Source organism: Zalophus californianus, chromosome 1 (assembly GCF_009762305.2).
Source record: "Zalophus californianus isolate mZalCal1 chromosome 1, mZalCal1.pri.v2, whole genome shotgun sequence".
Taxonomy (NCBI): domain Eukaryota; kingdom Metazoa; phylum Chordata; class Mammalia; order Carnivora; family Otariidae; genus Zalophus; species Zalophus californianus.
The window spans coordinates 144749806-144769616 of NC_045595.1; the positions used below are offsets into that span (position 1 = coordinate 144749806).

Consider the following 19811-nt stretch of genomic DNA (forward strand, 5'->3'; position numbering starts at 1 on the left):
TTAATATAAAGCATTAAAAAGTCTCCAGTGCTCAAGGAAATTTATACCTTATGTTCATTCTGAAAAAACAAAATTCTAATAAGATGGCTTATTTTGTCTTCATTTCCCAAAGCATTAGTAGATTACAAATGCTATGTGAACTGAGTGAAATTGCAGGGGGAGCATTCTGAGGTCTTTCTGATTTTAAAAGTCATGATGTAAAAAAAAAAAAAAACCAAAACCAAAAAAACCCAAAAGTCAAGGTGATTCCCGATTCTCTGAAGTTGGGACACCCAGAGGCATGACTGTGCAACACTGTGGGTGCCTCTGTCCTGCAGGGATTGAGACTTTCCTGGAGCTCCCCACAGTTCCCTCCATGTGCTGCTACCTCTGCATTCCTCAGCTTGGACAGTATTTGCATCTATACTTGTTAGTCTCCCTGGCTGGTCTGGGAGCTTCTGTGGGATGACAAGGGTTCAGTGCCTGGAAAGCAGTTGGGCCTCAGTAAATATCAGTTGAACGCAAGACCCCCCAAAATTATTTTCTTAAAAAAAAAATCCCCATCATCTTCTCCCTTATCGATTCTCCCCTGCACAGACCCCAAGATGCTCCCCTATGTTAGCTTGACTCTGAGGACCTCCTGATGAGAAAGTAAATACTTCAAAGAAACTGCCTCTCAGAGACTCAAAAAATGCAAATGATTCCCCCTAAAGGAGTGCCCACTGCAGGATGGAGACCCCTGGATTCAGGCCACCCTCCACAGGCCTTTGCTACCAGCTTTCCCCTTCCAGAAACAGGATTGTTACCTTTAAACTGTGCACTGCTTTGTTTCTTTTAACAGAACTGTTCAAGGATCTCCAGACATAAGCTTGTAATTAAGACCCCACAAAAATCAATTCAGAAATCTACTGTGAGCACAGCAGGTCAGCAACAAGTTTATTATTAGACTGGCAAGGTCACAGACTGGTGCATGGCTAAGTGTTTGGGCCAACTTTCCTTGACTTTCTTTCCACGGGCTTCTGCTGTCAAATTTCTCTACTGGTGTTTGCATCCATTTGCTGTGGTTGGTTTGTCTTTACGGGGGAGGGGGATGGATGGAGTGAGGAGGGGGAAGCAAAGCAAAAGAAGTAACACGGAGTGAGGGCAGGTTCCCTTTAGAGCCTCTCACAGTGACTCGGGGCAATTCACCTGATCTGTGATAGTCATTTTTTCAATGTCAATATCATTAGAGGTCAGGATATCTTTTAGATAGGTCACCGTTTCTGGAGGGAGGTAAGGGTTTCTCCCCAAGATCCAAACATGATCCATGTGAAAAAGCCAGACGATTGTGGTGCAGGAGTACACGAGGGCGTAGTTCTCGTAGTCGGTGGCCAGGACCCAGTATGGAGCTGAGGGCATCACTGAGAACCAGAGGAGGGCGGAGTTAAGAAGGGCCAGGGCAAGAGAACCCTCATGTCCAGGACCCTGGAAACCAGGGTCCTAGTTCTTCTCATGAGTACTTTTTTTTTTTAAAGATTTATTTATTTATTTTGAGAGAGTAGAGAATGAGAGAGAGAGAAAGAGTACATGAGAGGGGGGAGGGTTAGAGGGAGAAGCAGGCTCCTCGCCGAGCAGGGAGCCCGATGCGGGACTCGATCCCGGGACTCCAGGATCATGACCGGAGCTGAAGATAGTAGCTTAACCAACTGAGCCACCCAGGCGCAACTCTGGCTTCATGTGGGAATCTTATGGGAGCTCTGAAAAATCCTAGGCCACTTCCCTCCTCCAGGCTTGCCCAGATTCTGATGTGGAGGTGGTTGGGACTCTTGAAGGCTCCCTCATGATTCCAATGTGCAGCCAGAGCTCAGAGCCATCATTCTGGATCCTCCCTCCCTGGGAGCAGGTCGGTCTGCAGAAGGTGATGGTAATGGGGGGTTTTGCCGACCCCCTAGGCTAACAGGCTGCTCTTAGCACGAGTACAAATGGAGGTACCACTTAGATAAGTGGAGTCAAGAATGTGAGGTCAGCAGCGCCTGGGTGGCTCAGTCAGTTAAGCGTCTGCCTTCAGCTCAGGTCATGATCCCAGGGTCCTGGGATCGAGTCCCGCATTGGGCTCCCCGCTCAGCGGGGAATCTGTTTCTCCCTCTGCCTGCAGCTCCCCCTGGCTTGTGCTCTCTCTCTCTGACAAATAAATAAATAAAATCTTAAGAAAAAAGAGGATGTGATGTGAGGTCAGGGGCCCCAGGCTTTCCAAGTCTGTACTTCCCAGCTTCCTCTAGAACCTGCCTGGGGAAGGAATTAAGGACTAATGTTGATTTGTTTGTTTTTCTGTGTGACCTTCAAAAGTTCCTCTGTTCTTAAGAATACGGTAAATCACGTGGTAACAGGTTATAAACTCTTCCTCATAAGGGGCATATAAAGATTCATTGATTGACATCTGCATCGTATCAAAAGTTCAGCATTAAAGGGTCCTTACGAAAAGAGAGGGAGGGATTTACCTTCTCCATCTGAATCCAGAAATTTCCTCTAGGGACTTACCTCCACAGCCATGGTCCAAGGCAAGGAAAAGTCATAGCCCACCTTGTTAAAGTTAAGTGGAAAATGAACCCACATGGCAGAAAGCTGTGTGCTGAGCCCATAAGAACAAAAGATTTGGACACGTATGCCGTCATGTGTGATTTGCTTTCCTGGGTTTCAAGCATCCCACCTCCTCCACTCAAAAATAATCCCTCTGTTTGCCAAGTCAAACCGGATCTCAACACTTGTGAATGACCACGAGAAGCTGCCCAAAGGAGGCTGTGTGTGAGAGGTTAGAGCTTGGCTGGGCATCAAGGACCCAGCTGGTCATTAAGATAACACAAGAGGGCTAGTCCAGATGACCACCCAACAAGGTCCCTCCTCTCTCTTTCTGCCTGTTTATAAATATGAAAACAGAAGGACTCCTGGTGGAAAGAAGCCGGTACAAAGCTATGGGGCCCACACCGAGTGCTGTTTCTGACTTACCTTTCTAGCCCTGTTGGTGCTGGCCTGCCGGGCTCGCCCATGAGAGCTTGTATTCATCAGATATCTGCTATCTGTGAATTTCCACTGCTTTGTGTGTTCCCGGCTGGACCGAGAACTGTGCAGCCCTGAGTAGTCGGGGGGCAGTATGTCTTCCAACCTCTTCTCGCAACGGCATCCTGCCCTACCTGCACACAGCCAGTCTTCCTCCCACAGGGTCTAGCTCTCAAGACACATTTACCCAGACATTTCCTCTCAGCAAAGAAAATGCCCTGTCTCTTTGTTAGGAAACTCTGACAACCTCCTACTGCTTATGGAAGACACTCCAACCCATGAACATGGCTTTTGAGGCTCTGCCCAGTCTTGTCTTGTGCTCCACATACCTGCCCATCCTCTGGGCTTCTCCCTGCAGGCCTTTCCTCCTGCCATTCCTGCATGTGGGACAGCCTTTTCCATAATGTCCCCCACACCCTGGAAGACCCAGTGCAAACATCTGACCCCTCCACCAGAGTAAATCTCTTCCTCCTCTGCTTGCCCTGCCGGCAGCTCCTGCCTCTTTGAGCTCCTGCCTCTTTGAGCTCCTGTTCTGGGCTTCCTTCGGAAGGTCGTGCACATGATATTTGGCCTTGCCTCCCATCCCCTTCCCTCACCCTGGAGTTGGGAGTCCTAGGTTTTGGTTCCTAGTCGGCCTCTAATTAGTCCAGTGACCTTGCCTCCATCACCTAGCTTTTCTGCACTTTGACTATCTTATTTGTGAAAATAAGCAAGAGAAACTGACATGTACGAAGCCCCTTGCAGCTTACAGAGCATGTGCCATCTCATTTACCTTTACGCTACCGGGCACAGAGGTGACGTTAACTGCCCGTGGTCCTATGTGCGGGCAGAACTCTTTTCATCTCCCAGCCTTCCTATCTTGGTGTATAAACTAGGAGCTTCCTCTCTGCCCCACTGCAGGGGTTTGATGGGGGGTGGGAGGAGGGGTTCCTCTTGCAGCTGTGACTTCAGCGTCCGCCTCCTGCGTGGGGAGAGGGACCCTCGAGCAATCTGGGCATTAGGAAGTCTCACATTTCTGAGCTGGCTTCTCCCGTGTGTCGGTATCAAGAGTAAAACGAGTATTTGGTGCTCTCTCTGTTGCCTGGGTCCATTCCTCAGTTAGCCCAGAGCTCAGAGGGCAAATGCCCGTGATCAAATATCCCTCAGGGAACCCCACAGTGTGGCGAGAAAGTGGCAGACAGAGCCAGGGCTCAAAGTTACCTTCACTCTTATCATCTCTTGCTTCCAAGCTTTTGCACATATCGATTGTTCTGCTAATATTACCACTACTAGTTGTAACTACTATTAAGTACTAATTTTTCGGGCCTCCATCCCCTCTGGGAAACATGACAGGATTGGGTCTCCTACTGCTCATGCCCTTGTGCTGTTATCTGTGCTTCCTCTATTGAAACATGGTAGTTTTATAGTGAATTGCCTGGGTACTTGTCAGTATCCACACTGGGGTGTAAGCCCCTCGGGACAAGGGCCAGCGCTGTCTGGCTCATCATTGCATCTTCGGTGCCTAGCCCCAAGCGTGGCAAGTAGCAGGTGCTCAACAAATAATTATGTATTAAGTCACTACGGGTGACACCCAGATGTGACAGGACTGTTCCTACCCAGGGCTCTGACTTACCATTCTAGGTAGAAAAGGCTCTAGCTTTCAGTTTGCATACCTCCTATCCCTGAAACCTCCTGAGGGAAGTGAATACTTACACCAGAAGAACTTAACTCCCAGCTTGGCAGGCTCCGTAAGGTTGCCCTGGGTGGCTTCACCTTCAATTTGGTTCACGGTTCCATCAGATCTGTAATGAGTTAAAACAAAACAAAACGCCTTAACTCACTGGAAGCCAAAAATCAATGAAAGGCAAGATGTGTAACACTAAAGGACCAGGACGCCAAGACTGTGATTGATGGTTAGGAAGGCTCTGTCCCCTTTCCTTTGTCACTGTCTCAGACCAAGCGGAGGAAGACAGCCTTGGAGTGGTAAGAAGCAACAACTGAAATGCTCCAGGACCGGATAATATGTCAGGCCCTTGCCCTTTAGGGCTGTTTTTTGAGTCCTGCAAGGCCATTTCCTGCTCTCAGTCTCCAGAGGGGTGGGAGTAAAAGAGAAGAGAAAAACAGACAAACAAAACAACCCAATACACTAAGAAGATTCACTTCTTTAAAATGAGACTGAACCAAAGGAAAAAAACAAGAAGGACTGCCGTGATTGCTAGAAGTCTGGAGATCTGCAAGCTTTCCTTGCTCTTGGGGAGTCAGGGACAGCAGTCCCATAAAGGCGTTCATACGCCTGAGCTCTGAGACCCCTAGCCAGTCCTGCAAAGCTTCTGACTGAGTGCGGGAGGTTTTGACACAGGTCAGGTAAATCAGCAGCGAGGAAACATTGGTGATTCTCAGAGACTTCGTTAAATGTGAAGAAACGCACATCTTACACCGGATGCCACCTTACACGTACAATTGGTCGTTTCTTTCTTAGCGGTTTATAAAATGGCGGTGTGTCTTAAAAGTGATGATCTTACGACGCCTGGGTGGCTCAGTTGGTTAAGCGACTGCCTTCGGCTCGGCTCAGGTCATGATCCCGGAGTCCCGGGATCGAGTCCCGCAGCGGGCTCCCTGCTCAGCGGGGAGTCTGCTTCTCCCTCTGACCCTCCCTCCTCTCATGCGCGCGCTCTCTCTCTCTCTCTCATTCTCTCTAATAAATAAATAAAATCTTTTTTTTAAAAAAAGTGATGATCTTAGATTGGATGAAGTACTTTCACTCTTTTCAAGGGAGCTGGCTCCATTTCCGGGTGACGTGCTACGACCCCAGGGACCTCAGGGACAGGGAAAAGGCCTAGGGATGCACCGAAGGAGGGTGCATCACACATCACAGTGCTCTTCCGAGGAAGCTGACGGAGGACCGGCCAGTTCACCACTCCTCAAGGGGCAAACTAAAACTAGAGCAATAGCGTGTCTTAGAAAGTCGGTAGGCTATGGTTACTGGCGATCGATGTCCCAGAAACCAGACAATAAGCAACAGGTAAGGACGGATGGCAAATGTCCTCTGATGCTGCTGGATGCAGAGTCTGTTTGTCATCAGGTAGGGCTGGAGACCAGACCCTTCCTTGTCACCTGGAACTCAGCTGGGAAGACAGAAAGCAGGGAAGACAGGAAGATGGTCCCTTTTCATTTGCATACGGTTGCTTAGCAACAAACCAGCCTCTTCTCAACAGACTTTCCACCCTTCCTTCATCATTTATGTTTTGTCCAGAACAGTTTTCAAAACACCAGTCTCTGAGCATAAACTCACAGTTTGTTCATGGAAAAAAAACCTTGTATTTTCAAGAGTAGCCCCAGATTAACGGAATAGGCTGTATTTATTAAGTGATTACTGCACACCAAACACTACGTGATTTACACGTGTTACCTCATCCAACGCTCACAAAACCCTATGGAGGGAGATTCTATGATTATTTCCATTTTACAGAGAGGAAACAGAGGCTTAGAGAATGATCATAACTCACTGAAGATCACATCGTTAGTATTTGACAGAACCAGCATTTGAAACCAGGCAGGCTAACTCCCAGCCCGAGCCCTTCAGCTCCCAGCCCGGTGCCAACTGCTCTGGCTCTCAAATCCCCCGACCCTGGCTGAGAGTAGTCTGCTCAGACGCCGCGCTGTGCCTCTGCGCATCCTGCAGTACCCTGAAAGGAAAAACACACCCCTCCCCTGAACTAGCAAACCTTTCTCCGTGTGCCCTTGTATTTCAAACACACGTGACCCTACATGCGGAGCAACCTAATACTCAGGACACGGTTCAAGACGACTCCTGGCCAGCTGCACAGCACATCCCATCCCAAAGACTCTCGTGGGTTTTGGGATCCATGTCATTGTCTGACTCTTGGCCACAGAGTGGGACAAAATATTTGAAATGCGGTCATCGCAACTTCAGATGGGTGCCTGCATCCCAGTCCCTGTAACCCTTCCTGGGCTCTAAAATGAGCTGTTTCTCTCTTCACAGGCTCTTAAGATTTTTACTTTGTTTCTATGATGCACGCAGGGCCAGGGAGTCACCCCACCGTGTCTTGGCTCACAGGAAGCTCAGTGGGCAAGAGAATGGCCACACAAAGCGTCTCTGAGCCTGAGTAAATTCCAGGCTGGGTTGTGGTTGTTTTCTTGGGAGTTGAACACAGCTGTCAGATCCTGTAGGGCACAGGAAGGACAGCCCCTCACCCCCCGCCTTCCTTTCATGTGTCCTCTGTCCTCTCCCCCATTTCACTTCTCCCCGGGTTTGAATCTCAGCGTTGCTGCTTATAAGCTGTGTGGCCCCTGGGCACATTACCTCTCTGTACCTCAATTTTTCTCATCTAGAAAAGTGGGGTTAATCACAGTACCTACCTCAGAGTCGCTATGGGGATTGAGTGAGCCTGTATACTCGTTTACACAGACATACATAGAGGGTCACACGTGCGCACATACACATACAGAATAGTGCCTCGCACATAGGAAATGCTTGATATTTGTTACTACCATTTATTGTTGCTCTTATCTTTGTTGATGGAAGGTGGCTAGGAGCACTTTCTGGGGCTTTTTAAAAGCTTATGTGTGCTTTCTAAAGTATGAATTTTTGTATCAAATAGAAATCCATTAGGGGGCGCCTGGGTGGCTCAGTCGTTAAGTGTCTGCCTTCGGCTCAGGTCATGATCCCAGGGTCCTGGGATCGAGCCCTGCATTGGGCTCCCCGCTCCGCGGGGAGCCTGCTTCTCCCTCTCCCACTCCCCCTGCTTATGTTCCTTCTCTTGCTGTGTCTCTCTCTGTCAAATAAATAAATAAAATCTTAAAAAAAAAAAAAAAAGAAATCCATCAGAAGCTGTCAGTCATAAAAAAGTAGACTTCTACAGCCTATCCTGTTCACATAAGCCAGAGTGGGACTATGTCTGTAATAGTCAAAGCTGCCTGGAGATGGAATAAATTGTCATGGAAGGCGATGAGCAACCACCAGTTCCTAGAAGGATTCAAGCAGAGCTGGATGTCCTCTGTCAGTAGATAATGTACAAGGGCTTCTCTCTTGGTTTGGAGATCAGATGAGAAGGTCCCCCCTGCCCTTTGCTATGAGAGTATCTACTTCACATTGAGAGCAGGAACCCTGCAGTTTGGATTCCTGTTGCGTCCTTAGTGCCTTTCACAGGGAGTACACATACAACATGATACTCACAAGGAGTACACAATACAGTAAGATGCTCAGCAATGGTCCTGCAAATAAATGAGTGGCTTCTAGACCCCACCATTCCGCCTGCCAAAAGCTTTCATCTCAGGACCTGCTGTGAACAGGAGTGCAGACCCAGCCACATCGGCATGCCCCCGAACCAGACTGCAAGGGCACCCAGTCACCCCAGGACAGCTCTCTGCGGGCTGGCTCCAGGGCTGTGTTTGCTTTTGAAACCACAGCCACTCACCTCAACTCCTGGTTTATCACTTTGATGTTTCCGTTTTCCATTAGCGAGTAGTTGGCTTGGATGCAACTTCCCTTCTCAAAGCTCACTGGGATCTTCTCAATTTCGTACCATCGTCCAAGATACTGCAGAGATAACAATAAGCAGAGAAAAACCTGTGGCTCTCTGGGGACCTGCAAACTCTTCCCTATTGTTGTCTTTTAGAGCAGAGCCCTTTCCTGGGGAAACCAAGCAAAATGGGCTGCATTGTTCACAACAGCAACCGAGCAAGATATTGATTCAAAGGAAAGTAAGTGAATCGGATGTGCAGACATTGGTCGAATGCCACATCTTATTCCTAAAGTGCTCTTTATTTAGATATGCTGTCAGTTGCCCCTCCAGCCAAAATCTATGTGAAATTCTAGACTCTGTAAAAGAGAGGGAGCAGTCCAGGTGATGTAAGGTGCCACCTCAAATATTTTGTGATTCTACGAGGCAACTTTGAATTGTGTGCAAAGTCAGATATATATTCACTGTGGGGGACTGGGACTCCAGAGTTGGTTGAGTTCTCCTCATATAACCCCGGACAGGGAGCTGGTCACAAAGGCTTTTGGCAGGTGATCAGGAGTTAGAAGACTGGTATCATTCTTCCACTGGGGGCTTGGTCTCAGTTCATAACTTTGTGCACAGAGTCAGTCTTAAAGGAAGTGTGCAATGGAGTGGGTGAGGGTGAGGGGAGACAGGTGTTTTCATGCTTCCATGCATTGCCGTGCACGGAGACTACTCCAATTTACAAACTTCACGGGGGGTAATTTGGTAATTATCTAGCAAAGCTGAAAATGCATGTAGTGCATATATGAGGTTATTTGTTGTGGTACTATATTGTAAGAACTAGACAGGAAACTAGAGCTTAAGTGAGCATTAGTAGGGGACCTGGGTCCATAAATAATGGCACATTCATACAATGGAATGTTATACACCCTCTCTTAAAGGAGTCATATGCAATTATCCCCAAAATACATTCAGTGGAAAAAGAGCTGGGTGAAAAATGGGGTATATGGAAAAATGAGGGGAAAGGTTATTATATTCATTTTCTATTGCTGCTATAACAAATTACCACAAGCTTACAACGTAAATTTATGGTCTCACAGTTCTGTTCATCACAGTTCCGTACATCAAGTGAGCTTGGTTACAATCAAGGTGTTGGCAGGGCTGTGTTCCTTCCTAGAGGTTCTAGAGAACTCTGTCTTTTTGCCTTGTCCAAGTTCTAGAGGCCACCCACATTCCTTGGTTGGTGAACCCCTTCCCCATGTTCACAGCCAGCAAAAACGGGAGAGATCCTTCTCACATTGCACCTCTCTGACTCTTGTTCCATCATCACACCTCTCTGACCACAGCTCGGGAAGGTTCTCTGCCTTCAGTGATTAGACTGGGCCCACTGGATAATCTGGGCCACTCTTGTCATCTCCAAGTTTATAACTTTCATCACATCGGCAAAATCCCCCTTCCCGTGGAAAGTAGCATATCCACAGGTTCCAGGGATCAGGGTGTGTACATCGTTCTGCCTCCTGCAGTTATGTATGTATTTGTGGACGTATACATTATCTCCCAAAAGATACACAAGGAACTGTTTTTATTGGCTGCTACTAGGGAAGGAAACTGAGGTAGGCAGGAAACAGGGGTAGGAGAAAAACTTTTCATCGAATGTTCTTTGATACATTTAGAATTTTGAACCATGTGAATATATTTACTTGGTCAAAATATTAATTCAGAGTATTTTAGAAATTTAAAAATGTATTACTCAACAAAGGAAAATCAGAGATGCACTCACCTTCAAAAAAGTCAGACTCTGAACTGAAAGTGTACTGCCAACAGGGGGCAGTATTGCTCCAGTCACATGGCTGTTTGCTCAACTATATACCCACGTTTATGACAGAAATGTTCCACTCAATTATTAAAGCGTATCTTTCAATTAAAACCACTGAAATTAACATTCATTTAAAGCACCCAAAAATAAGGTTAAAGGTCATTTGGTTTCCTAGGCATCCTCAAAAAAAAAGCTCCATTTTATACAGATCATTTAAAATAGTTCTATTATTGTTAAGGTGACTTTAGTGCTCCACAATTAAAACTGAGGAAGCATGATTTTCCAGAAAAGAGGAAACTCAGAGGTGGAAGATTGCTTTTCATGTCATGCTCCCTTATAATTTCATAATACTTTTGTGAAAGCCCTTTCATGGTTTTGGGTCTGCTTCTCTATCCACATAAGGAGAATGCAACGTGTAGAAAGAATCCTGGAGGGGCGGCGCCTGGGGTGGCTCAGCTGGTTGGGCTTCCGACTCTTGATTTTGGCTCGGATCCTGATCTTGGGGTTGTGGGATTGAGCCCTGCGTCAGGCTCCATGCTGATTGTGGAGCCTGCTTGGGATCTTCTCCCTTTCCCTCTGCCCCTCCCTGCTGGTGCACACACGTGTGCTCTCTCTCTCTCTCTGTCTCTCAAAAAAAAAAAGAAAGAAAGAAAGAAAGAAAGAAAGAAAGAAAAGAAAAGAAAAGAAAAGAAAAAGAAAGAAAAAAGAATCCTGGAAAAGAAGAAGTAAAACTATCTCTATTTGCAGATAACATGATTTTGTAATAGAAAATCCTAAGGAATCCACACACACAAAAACTATTAGAACTAATAAATGAAATCAGCTAGGTTAAACGATACAAGATCAATATACAGAAATCAAATAGCTTTCTACACTTACAATGAACACTGTAAATTATGAAAATTCCATTTACGATTGCATCAAAAGAATAAAATACTTATGAATAAATTTAACCAAAGAAATGCAAAATTTATACTCTGAAAAATACAAAACGTTATTGAAAGAAATTAAAGAAGACCTAAGAGTAAATGGAAAGATAACCTATGTTCATGGATTAGAAGGCTTAAAATTGTTAAGATGACAATATTCTCCAGACTGATCTAGATTCATTGCAGTATTTATAAAAGAAAAATGCAAACAACTGGGCCTCTTTGCAGAAATTGACAGATCCTAAAAGTCATATGGAAATGCAAAGGACTCAGAATAGTCAGAAGAACGAAGGTGGAGGCCTCAAATATTCTAATTTCAAAACTTACTACAAAGCTATAGTAATCAATACAGTATAGCACTGGCATGAGGATAGACATATAGAATAGAATAGAATTGAGAGTCCAAAAACACTCTTACATTTATATGGCCAATTGATTTTCAACAAAGATGCCAAGATTATTCGATGGGGAAAGAACAGTCTTTTCAACAAAGAGTTCTGGGAGAACTGAATATCCAATATCGAAGTTTCACATCAATAAAGTGAAAAGACAATCCACAGGATGTGGGAAGTATTTGCACATCCTATATCTGATAAAAGACTTGTATCTAAACATATAAAGAACTCTCAGCTCAATAATTAAAAGAGAAATAACCCAAGTAAAAGATGGGCAAAGGACTCAGACATTTCTCCAAAGAAGACAGACACATGGACAATAAACACATGAAAAGATGCTCAACGTCATTAGCCATCAGAGAAATGCAAATCAAGCCCACAATGAGATACCACTTCGTGCCCGCTAAAATTTTAAGGACTATAATCAAAAAAGATGGCAATAACAAGTGTGGGCAAAGATATGGAGAAACTGGTGTGAGACACTGCCAGTGGGACTGTAAAATGGTGATGCAGTTCTTTTGGAAAACAGTCTGACAGTTTCTCAAAAAGTTAACGTGGAGTTACCATATGACCTAGCAATTCTCCTCCTAGGTATATGCCCAGGAGAACCGAAAATATATGTCCACAAAAAAACTCCCACAAAAATAAACACACAAAAACCGTGTACATGAATGCTTATAGCAGCATTATTCCTGATAGTTGAAAGTGTAAACAACCCAAATGATGAACAGATAAATAACATGTGGCATTATCCATGCAGTAGAATATTATTTGCCAATGAAAAGAAATGAAGTACAGATACATAGTACAATATGGGTAAGCCTTGAAAATACAATGTTAAGTAAAAGAAGTCAGTCACAAAAGACCACACACTGTATGATTCCACGTCTATGAAATGTCCAGAATAGGCAAATTCATAGAGACAGGTTGCCTGGGGCAGGGAGAGGTGAGGGGGAAATGGAGAGTGACTGTTTTATGTGTAGGGATGATGAAAATACTCTAAAATTGATTGTGGTGATGGTTTCATAACTCTGTGATTATACAAAAAAAAACATTAAAACATCGAAAGTGAACTTTAAACAGGTGAATGATATGGCATATGAATTATATTTCAATAAAACTTTTTTTTAAACATCCCGCTTTATTCTTCAAAAGACTTTTGTAAATATAGATCAATTATAATTTTCAAGATGTCTCGGGATTTTTTACCCCCAAATTGAAACATGATTCAAATTCCCTGGATTTTTTCTGGAAAGTCTCCTGTGGCTTCGCAGGGTTACCTCAATAAAGGGATCAGCCCGTAATAGTTTTGGAGTGAGTCAATGTAAACTGTCCTGTGTGTCTCCTGCCTACCTCCCCTGTGTGACTCTCTATTGATGGGGCTCCTTCCCCACAGCCCGCAGGGCTCTGAGCTCTCTTCCCTCACCCCTCTACCTACTCCATGCCCTGAGAGGTCCCAACACTCATTCACACTGAGGAGGGAGTGACTGGTAACAATTTTAATGTTACGGATCATGAGTACAACCTTAAAAAAGATCCAAACTTTCTGCTAAGGAGAAAATGTCTTAAGAGGAGATTCTAGGCATGAGGTCGCAGCCACGGAAGCCGTTTCGTGCTACCCAGTAGCTGCTTCGGCAGTTCCCTGCGTGTACATATGTACACATATACACAGTAAGGCTGGGCCTGATCCCACAAAGAAAAACCACATATGGGGGATCTGGTTATATTGGTATCTTTTTAGCGTAGGGAACAAAAAAAAAGCCTCTTGGGGGAGTTCTGTCTTCTTCTAGGCCCTGCGTGAGGAACCCGTGGGTGTCCTGCGCAGCGGCGAAGGCTGGTCTTGAATCCCACTCTGCACTGATTAGCCGGGTGACCTGGGTCAGTGATGAGCTGTCCGACATTGAGCTTCTTCATCCGTAGAATGCGGATAATAGCTCTGGAACAGCGGCTGCCCATGAACCGCCCCATGTCCTCTCAGCCCAGCTGGGTTCACCTCGGCCACCTTGGACAATTTCCACACACCGGCAGCTACCCACCTTGAGCCCACACCTCTCCCTCTGCCGGAAGGCCTTGCCAGCACCACGGGAACACCCACAGCCCGCTCACATCCCTCCGTGCGACAATCTGAGGAGCATTCTACACATTTCCTCAGAGGACCCCCAGCAGGACGGAACCCTGTTGTTAACAGTGTTACTGTCGAGGAATGCATCCTTTACTGCTGTCCTGCTTCTCTGTTAGGACAGCACATGCCCCCCGGTTAGGACACCCCACATGCCCACGGTGCTTCCTGGGATCATCTTCCCCAAACCCTCTGCTCAGCGTCTGCTTTGGGGGATCCCCCAATTGGATAAGTACCTACCCCAAGGCTTGCTGTGGGACTCAAAGCAGAATACTCACACTGAAGCCCAGAGGATGGTTATTCAAACCAATAGGAGGTTAGCCTTTTACCGCACCTTATTCACATCAAAATCCTTCTGCACTGGAGGGCTCGGGCATTTCCCAAGGTGGAAGGCTTGTCCGTCCACAGCGCTGAAGAGGCCGACCAGCACAGGAAGCAGCAGCTCCCTCACCATCTTGGGGCTGAGGATGGAACCTGGAGTTCGGAGAAACAAAGCAGCTCCAGTCGTTCTGGGCCTCCCGAGGACACGCAGTCACCAGGGGAAAATTTCTGGGGACCTCTCTGGGGACCTTCCCCTGAGCCTTTTGCGACAGTCACCCTGCAGGGTCACCTGAGTCAATGGCACTGGGAGCCCTTCCACTCCCGGGATCCTCTCCAGACCTTCTGTCCCTCCAGGAGAGCACACTCTGCCTGCACTCTGCCTGGTGTTGGAGCCCAGGATGTATTCTGCAACTGCTCCCTCCCAAGTATGCATTTTTCAAGGATGGACACTCCCAGAACCTGGGAGTGTCAGGCACAGTCCAGACTTGTTGAAGGAGAGAAACAATGTGGGGTGGGGGTAGGCAAAGGGGGAGGTGGAAGCTGTTGAGTGAACCATGCAAGAGAAAAAAGATGAACATAAACCGTGCATGACATTTAGTGTCTGATGAGAGTCGTAAGAGAAATGCCTCCCTGATCCACACCCCACACCCCATCTTAGGGGGCTGTTTACCGACTCAGGAGTAAGCCTGAGACCTGAACAGGCAGCCATGTGCTGGGAACCCCACGGTCACCCCGAATGGGTTTGAATGCGGGCTTTGCCACATACTAAGTATAACTGTGTCCAGTTCACACTTGAGCTTCCTGGTCTATTAAGTGGGAGTAACAATCATACCAACCTCATGAAGTTTTGCGAGAATAAAATGAGATGCTATAGAGAGAGCATTTAGGGTGGTGTCTGACACAGAGCAAATGCTTCACAAATGCTAGTTATTGTTAGCATGAAAAGCAGAAACAAATAGTTATTTCCTGAATTTCTCTTTGGACCTCTGTTGGGGATATCTTCCATAGATGTGCATTTATTTATTTATTTATTTTTAGTTGAACAGACAGGGACACGGATGTGCATTTAGCTAGAGGTGGGCCAGCAGCTGGCAACGGGCGTTTCGGCCCAAGCGCCCTTCCCTGCTTCTTGCCCTGACTGTTCTCTTCCGTGTGACTCCTTGTCTGTGGCTCCACAGGAGCTATTTCCAGCTTTTTGCCTTTCTCCCTGCAACGGAGAGGACTGAATCAATGCAAGCAAAATGTTCTCAGATCTGAGCATTTAAAAGGATGTGTCATAACAGGAATAATTATAACCACTTTATTATGGTTAAACCTCCAAATAACCTTTAATAATCAATAGCTTTTCTTCTGGAGTTTTCATTGCTCCGTTTTCAAAGGAACAGTTACATAATGAGTAAAGCTGCCAGCCGGGGATGGTGGTGGGGGGGTGGTGGCTGAGTCTCCCTTGAGCAAGCCAAGTCGGTTTGTAGGACCCCACCTTCTCTGAGAATCCATCTCCTATCAGCTCCTACCACCACGTAAACAACACCTGTCTTTTAACCTTTTGGGAGAGGATGGAATTGCCTCAACTTGCACAAATTTGCGTCCATCTCCAAGAAATTCTTAGAACCATGAAGCTCTACTCTTGGCCCTCAGTAGGCTCCAAGCTCAGTGCCTTGACCAGAAGATCCAACCTCAAAGGATGGTCACACATTACGCACATTCTACAGGGTCCCCCAAACTGGCAGGACTTGAGAGGTCCTTGACCCACCCTCCAAGCCCCCTACACATGGGAAGCTGAGTGCCAGAAGGGGCAGAGAGCTGGGACTCAGGGGCCATTGCCAACTGTCCATCCTGCAGTGACCCTGAGACATGCTGCCTTCTGCACGCCGCCTTTGGTGGCTTTCCATAAACACCTACCTCTGTAACCTTGATGAGCCTCATTTCACCAAGTGAATTACACCAAAAGTCAGTTCCCTGTCTTACTCTTGACAAATATTAAAAAAGTGTTCTATTGTGGGCTGAAACATGTGCTTTAGCTCTGTAGGAGGATTTCAGAGCTAATTCTTACCCTTGCTCGCATCTTTTCCAAAGATGCTTCTTTCTTGCAGTAGTTTTATTCCTATGGTTAAAACTTTTTGTAGAGAGAGAGGGTTGATGGCATCCATAGTTTCTTTGCCAGGCCCCTCCCACTCTAGTTCACTCCCCACTTCTTGAGCACCTTCTGAAGGGGAGGCAGGAGGGGGAGGACTCGGAGCCAAGTTGAGCAAAGTAAAGCCATTTGGGCTTTAGGCTGACCCTTTAACCTAAGAGTCGGCAGGTCGTAAAAAGAGTTAACAAGATCCGACTCACGGAAGACCACAAGACCCCTCCGGCAGTAAAAGCCACAAAGGTCTGACATTCTTAAAATTGCTCCCTGCAGGTAATTTCATGTTCCTAAAACAATGGAAAAACACACCACCCAATGTAAAAGATAAACTCAAAGTTAAAGAGTGAACCCCTCCCTGTATGGTTAGCTAAAAAAAACAAAAAGACAAAAACAAAACGTCTAAAATCCTTTATTAGAGGCAAAGGAGTGTCCTATTTCTCTACTAGAAGGAGAGACCACTCCTTTGTGAGGTAGCTCCTTTCTTCTAGATTTAATAAATCTTGGTTCCTTACTCTCAATGGCTTGCGCTTGAATTCTTTCCTGTGCAAGGCCAAGAACCTTCTTGGCGATGGGCCTGAGGCCCTCCCTCTGGGGCCTCGGCCCCATCCCGCATCAGAGGTAAGTCACATTAGTAACATGTACCTGTGAACTTGGCTGTGTGTGACCTGTATGTTTGCATCATCTTCTAATACTAACAGGAAGATTGTCTTAATGAGGGGAGTTTACATACTTTAAAAATAAATATAATTTAAATGCTTTTAACTGAATCTTAAATTGTTTCATAATAATTCCACTAAAGTTACAGTGCACCCACCCTGGGCCAGCACTGACCCTGTGAACTGATACTCACACTCACTGACCTTCCCCATGGAGAAGCCCTGGCCTCTCAGTATGTTGAATGGGCCCCACACTGTATCGCCACCATACCCTGTCTGTCAGGGTCCTGCACTGACATTCTCTTTGCACTCAATGCTGCTGATGAGCCCAGGTTACTTCCTGCGAAACTCTGAAGCCAGAACTTACTCACACCAGGTCTCCTAGGAGCCTGTTCTCTTAATGCCTGAGTATTAGTGAGGACATAGTCCCTGCTTTCAAAGAGCTGCCGATCATTAAGGACTAGAGTTTTAGATTTCACATGATAAAACAAAATACATTTCCACAAGTAAATGGGTCTAAAAAACCCATTTAGCTATTGAATCTAACAAGAAAATATGTCTTCTGAAGAAAATAGGTTTGTACCATATTGTTAAATGCATTTCCCATTCACAGGATTAATTCTAGATCACTTTTCAGTTAATTTTACTGTAGCACACCGGTGGCTGACAACTCCCTGAGAACCCATCTAGTCCAGCATTGGTGTAGGGAAGATCTTCTTATTGTCTATATAGCATTGAAGAGGGTGCCCTGTGCAAGCAGAAGACTTGGAGATGAGTCAACATGGGGTTGGCACCCCAGCCTGGTATCTGTTGGCAGTCGTCTCTTAGACTTGTTGTTTGGGATAGCGGAACCTCAGCTGCATCGTCTGAAAATGGCACGAATAGTATCTACCTTGTAAGGGTGCTTGAGGAAAAATGAGACCAAATTTGCCAAGCAGCTGGTACAAACCTTCCATCCTGTTAGTTACTATTTTTAGCCGAAAAGGGGGCAGTGAAAAGCCAAGACTGCCTCTAGTTCAAGCATCATTCATCATAAATGAAAATTAAAACCACAGTACGTACCTTTTTTGTCAAGATGAAGGCAGTTTCCACATGCAAACTCATCCAATTTAGGATGCCTTCTCTTGTTGACTGGCTTCTCCCAAGCTATTTTATAAGCTTCATAGGGTCATTGATGTTTACTTTTAATGCATGCCACACCCCCTCCAGTTCAGGAAGGCTGGCCTAAAAGCTTAGCTCTGTACCAAACACAGAGATGGGATGTTTTGTCCATTTCCCTCCCCCAATTTCCTTCACAGCTGCTCCCTGCAAAAGAAACAATGAGATACTGTGTGTGTGTGGATGCGAGAGAGAGAGAGAGAGAGAGAGAGAGAGAGAGAGAGAGAGAGAGAAAGAGAGAGAGAGAGAGAGAGAGACAAAGTGCATTTCATTCAAAACATCTTTTTTGCTCTGTGGGTTTTCTAATTTAAATGCACTTTTAAGTTCCAGCAAGATGAGTTGCAACATGTTTTCGAGCATCTGGTATTTATTTTTCATTTTTGTGTAAATGAAAAATCAACGGTCTCATTTCCTGACGTGGAGCATGAATTCCACCCCATGTGGTCTCTGGCGTGGAGTGTGGCTCAGGCAACAGGGTGAAGGTTAAGAATTAGAGATGGCTTTTTTGTGTGAACCTGGGGGAGCCACCCACTTCTCTGAGTCTCAGTCTCCCCATGGTGAGGTAGGGACTGTCATTTCTGTCTCTGCCAGAGCTGAGTGTACAGGGAAGTTAACCAGTTGGGAAAGAGCTGGGGCTACGAGCTGAGAATGCCAAAGGTATCTTGAGCAGCTTCTCGATCCGGACCGCTCATCCCCCCCCCCCCCCCGCCCCAAGCTGCATATTCTCCGTGGCCTCTTCCTGCCTGGGGTAGAAGTGGATTTAAGTCGCTCATTCCACAGAGATGGGGCTGGGCCTCATCTCTCTTGGTGGAATGAGCAGCTTTGAGTCTTAGGACTTGGATTCTGTGCCTTTGTGATAAGGCAGGAGGTGTTTTTAGGGGCATGTAGACAAGACAGTACCTTTGTAGGAGACTTCAATTCCCAAATAAAATGCATTCTCCAATTCCTAAGCAATAGAGAGAAATTTATAGCGCTAGGCCTTATACACATGAAAATAACAACAACAGCAACAAAAGCGAGTCCTTGACATACCAGACCCTGAGAGAGAGAACAGGAGAAGCTCTGATTTCCGTTCAGGCCCTGACTTGCTGGGTCCCTCAGTGCTCTGCTGCCTCTCGCCCTCTCTCCTCCTGTGTCCTTGCTCAAATGTTACTTCCTTTAAAAGGCCTTCCTGACCTTTGAGAAAAATAGTGCTCTTGTCACTACCACTTTGCCTGCTTTATTATATCCTTGTTAAAGCTTTACCTGAAATTATACCCCTGATTTGATGTATTTTTTGCTTCTTGTGTTTCCCCACTAGTATATAAGCAACACAAGTGCAGAGAATCTGTCTCATTGACTCCCTGCTGTACCCCCCAGTGCAAGAATACATTATAAGCACTCAATAAATAAATTGAATGGAAGGGATCTACCTATTCAAAGAATTTACTGAGGGGCACCTGGCTGGTTCAGTCAGTGGAGAGTGCAACTCTTGATCTGGGGGTTGTGAATTCCAGCCCCATGCTGGATGTAGAGATTACTTAAAAAAAACCAAAAACATTTTTGGGGCGCCTGGCTGGCTCAGTCTGTAGAGCGTGTGACTCTTAATCTCAGGGTTGTCAGTTTAAGCCCCACATTGGGCGTGGAGCCTACTTAAAAAAATAAATAAAAAAGAATTTACTGAGAATTCTAAGGTCTGCAAAAGGAACTAGAGGTAGAGACTTTTATTTGAATTGTTTTTCTGGGAAACTATTAACCTGTAAATTTCTGTGTCTTCTTGACCTGCATCACATTTGTTACCAGGACTTGCCTGTCATTGAAGAAATACACAGTTAATCTCTCGTTAACTTC

The 19811-nt window shown here is 45.9% G+C and overlaps 1 protein-coding gene across 1 annotated transcript; it reads right to left on the reverse strand.

Moving 5' to 3' along the window:
* Positions 1-875: 875 nt before the first annotated feature.
* On the reverse strand, positions 876-18058 carry APOD (apolipoprotein D). Its single transcript, XM_027582477.1, has 5 exons — positions 17886-18058; positions 14050-14189; positions 8430-8551; positions 4705-4793; positions 876-1379 (listed from the first exon to the last, which is right to left on the reverse strand). Exons 2-5 carry the CDS (start codon positions 14167-14169, stop codon positions 1144-1146), a joined length of 567 nt encoding a protein of 188 aa, XP_027438278.1. The 5' UTR covers positions 14170-14189; positions 17886-18058; the 3' UTR covers positions 876-1143.
* Positions 18059-19811: the final 1753 nt, after the last annotated feature.